Source organism: Echinococcus granulosus (assembly GCF_000524195.1).
Source record: "Echinococcus granulosus chromosome Unknown EG_S00297, whole genome shotgun sequence".
In the NCBI taxonomy this organism is placed as follows: Eukaryota; Metazoa; Platyhelminthes; class Cestoda; order Cyclophyllidea; family Taeniidae; genus Echinococcus; species Echinococcus granulosus.
The window spans coordinates 1,769-5,050 of NW_020170677.1; the positions used below are offsets into that span (position 1 = coordinate 1,769).

Genomic DNA, 3,282 nt, shown 5'->3' on the forward strand with positions numbered 1-3,282 from the left:
CTACTGTTACCAAATTCACGACCTAACAGCGTGATGGAATTTCTCGCACTTGTCAAGCATATTGCGTTAATGGATGTGAAATAGGGAAGCCTAATGACAGAGTATCGCCAACAGCATGGTGGGGATGCTCTCGTAAAAATGTGTTTGCATCAGGTGACACTGAACGGAGGAATGGCAAGGGCTTTGGAGAAGACATACATCTTGCAGGCTGTCTCTATAGTAATGGACACTTTGATAAAGGCTAAGATTTAGGGACGCACCGTTGTTATGCGTCCAAATTAAAGTAGTTTTACACCGCCTTACTTAACTGAGAAATTGCGCCATACTTTATCACTTTGTTTATCTTCTAATATTTACTACCCCACTGTAAGTAAATGGTACACAATAATCAGCAGAAATTCATTGTTGGACCCACTGCCACACATGGAATGCTAGTATAGTCATGTGTTAATGCCTGCTTTCCATGTGATCGGTTACCACGTCGAGGGATTCGTTGCAATTAAATCGCACATTATTCATTTAAGTGAATTCACGTAGGTAAAAGTGGATTTTCGTTAACAATTCTTGCAGTGTTAACCAATGTGTGCGACAGGCGATGAAACGAATTCACTCTCACTGCCGCAGCTAACACGTCAAATAAAGGACTTCGATGGTTTATGATCCTCCGCTTCCAGTCTAGTAATTTTAAATTTGCGGCGGTAGTGATTACTCGCGTATTTCCTATAGTGTAGGTTTATTTTATCTGTCTGACAAAAGAAATCATTACACAAAATAAGTATTTGGAAGTCTTCTGACAACCATTGTTGTGATGTGGCACGAGTGCGATGGTATTCTGCACATTTCATCACATGCCTCCATGCGTAACAGTTGGTATTTTCGCACCGTCTTCGAAGCAGAACACAACGCACGTAATTCAAATGAAGTTGCCAAGTACTGCTGCCTGCAATTTATATGTGCTTGCCAGCATGGTCAGCTTCCTGCCCAGACAACCAACCTGATAATCAGAGAGTCAAGATTTCCCAACACTTGTATTAATTAACGTACGAGACGGTGTGCCTTCCGATGTCAACATTCTCTAAAGCACATTTTTACTCACAGCTTGACGGATTGGAGTCTCAATCCAACCTTGACTTCACACGATCTCCAACATACATCACCCCATTTCAACGTGTGCAAACCCGAAGTAGTGGGTCGGCAATGCCGCAATTTTCTGGTGGTGTGATATGGTGAAATGGTGTTTGAATCAACTGCCAATGCCACTACACGCTCTAATTTTGTACTACAGTGAATGGTGTTTGTACAACCTGGGAAAGAACTGGTCACTCGTTTTCCTCCTTTAATAAACTGGGCCCTGAATCACGACTTATTCATTTTACAAGATTTCATGTTGCACTTCTCTGTAGGCTTGCGGTCACATTGAATCCAGTCACAAGAACAAATTCTTAACTAAAACGGATCATTTGGGAGCATGTATGGCGAAAAAGTCTGGCTCAGCATCTGGTGAAGTGACAGTCATGTGAGTTGGAGCTGTCATTGCTACTCCCGTCAATAATTGTAATGGTTGGAATGCACGGAAATATTGCGTTATTTGCAAATTTTTTGACCAATAATTTGTGCTAAATAAATTCTGTTATTTGTTACTTAAGCTAAATTGAGAAAGCGATATTAATGTTAAAGTGAATTGCTTTGGTAGTTACGGTTGCCATCACGAATTTATGTCACTGTGCCATGCATTGGAACACATTAAACGCCTTCGACTTGCAAAAATTCACATTAAAAGTATTCGCCAAAACAAAAGAAGCATAGTAATTCAGATACTGCCAATGCAACGAAATGCGATGCGAATCGGAGCAATGACAGAAAAGCCTTAACTGTTCACGGCACTTGGAAACCTCTTGCCTCTCACCAGCACTACATGCAGTGAACGTGGTCAGTGACTGCGGACATGGCAACCTCAATCAGCCTGACAGGATACCCAATGCACACACCCACCACGTGGGTTGACCCTGTCGTCTTCTTCATTCAAGACGTCTGTCCCAAATTCTTCACCTTCGCATTGTTTGATTATTGGTCTAGCTTGTATGCAGGCATGAACTGTCACAGCACAGAAACTACAGATCAAAGGCATTGGCGAACCAGACCAAAACAGTGGCGACGCGGTTGATATCACTTGCTGTTTGTTTTGCACCAGGGTCAAAAGGCAAATGCTGACTCCCACATGGCAAGACATGTGACAAAATGAGTGGAATAAATGGTGTTTGTGTGAAATCCTACGATGGGATGAACACTAACCAAGTGCTCCCAGCATTCACAGTTTTCAATTGTTAAACACCCAAATGAAGTCCCCAATATTGTCACAGCATCAGTGCACACATCTGGCAGATATTTGGCGTTAGAGCTGTCGTTTTTTTCGTATTTTTCATCAGCATCTGCGAATTAAGTATATTATGCCATTGGCTCACGTGTGCAGTGGTAACCACTGCACGAATGACCAAGTATTGTCGGGAGTCGGGTCTAGCACCTGACATCACATCAACGGCAATCCTCGGTATAAACGGCAGATCAAACAAACCAAATTCAGTAGTGGATTGAAGGATTTTGAAAATTATCAGATTTTCCTTAGTGTATAAGATGAGGACTTTCTAATACTCATCTCTATCTTCCAATAGCAGACAAACTACTAGCTATTCCCCTCTACACGTCGCTCCTATTAACCATCTCGCAGGTTTCCCAACTTACTTTCTGCTCATGTAACGCGATATTGTTGATTGATGTCAACACCATTACCCGAGGCTATGGCGATTTCGTAAATAGGGATTCCAAATCACCAGACTGTGACTCCTTCTAATGTGTTGAAGCTAAATAGATAAGACGAATTTCGAACCTGATTTAGGTCATTATTTGAAGGCAATTGGAAACAAATCTGTGCAATTTATTTTTTCTTTTGACGCATTTTGTCACTTGAGAAACCGAAATAAGTGACATCGGATCTGGTAGTGAATAATTACTAATCTAATGCACTCAATTATGCATTCAGTCTCTTCCAAATTTCAAGGTCACACTCTACACAGTAAATTTTTCCGTTTTATAGAAGAAAGTATGCAGTGATATCACATTCCTCCTAGAATTATCATTATGTGGAATCGTTTCTCTCAAATCACTTTTAGAGAATGCACAGCCAAAACTATAGACATATACATAGCACTACCCTGCACCGCCTGCATGCACAGCAGCGCATCCACCGGCAACGGCTACAGCTTTCGATCAGTTCAATTCCTCTAG

The 3,282-nt window shown here is 41.5% G+C and overlaps 1 protein-coding gene across 1 annotated transcript; it reads left to right on the forward strand. All coding sequences in view use genetic code 11, as the record gives it.

Moving 5' to 3' along the window:
• Positions 1 to 1,945: 1,945 nt before the first annotated feature.
• EGR_10900 (hypothetical protein) lies at positions 1,946 to 3,282 on the forward strand (the record flags this gene model as incomplete). Its single annotated transcript, XM_024500149.1, has 2 exons — positions 1,946 to 2,079; positions 3,168 to 3,282. 2 exons carry the CDS (start codon positions 1,946 to 1,948, stop codon positions 3,280 to 3,282), a joined length of 249 nt encoding a protein of 82 aa, XP_024345436.1.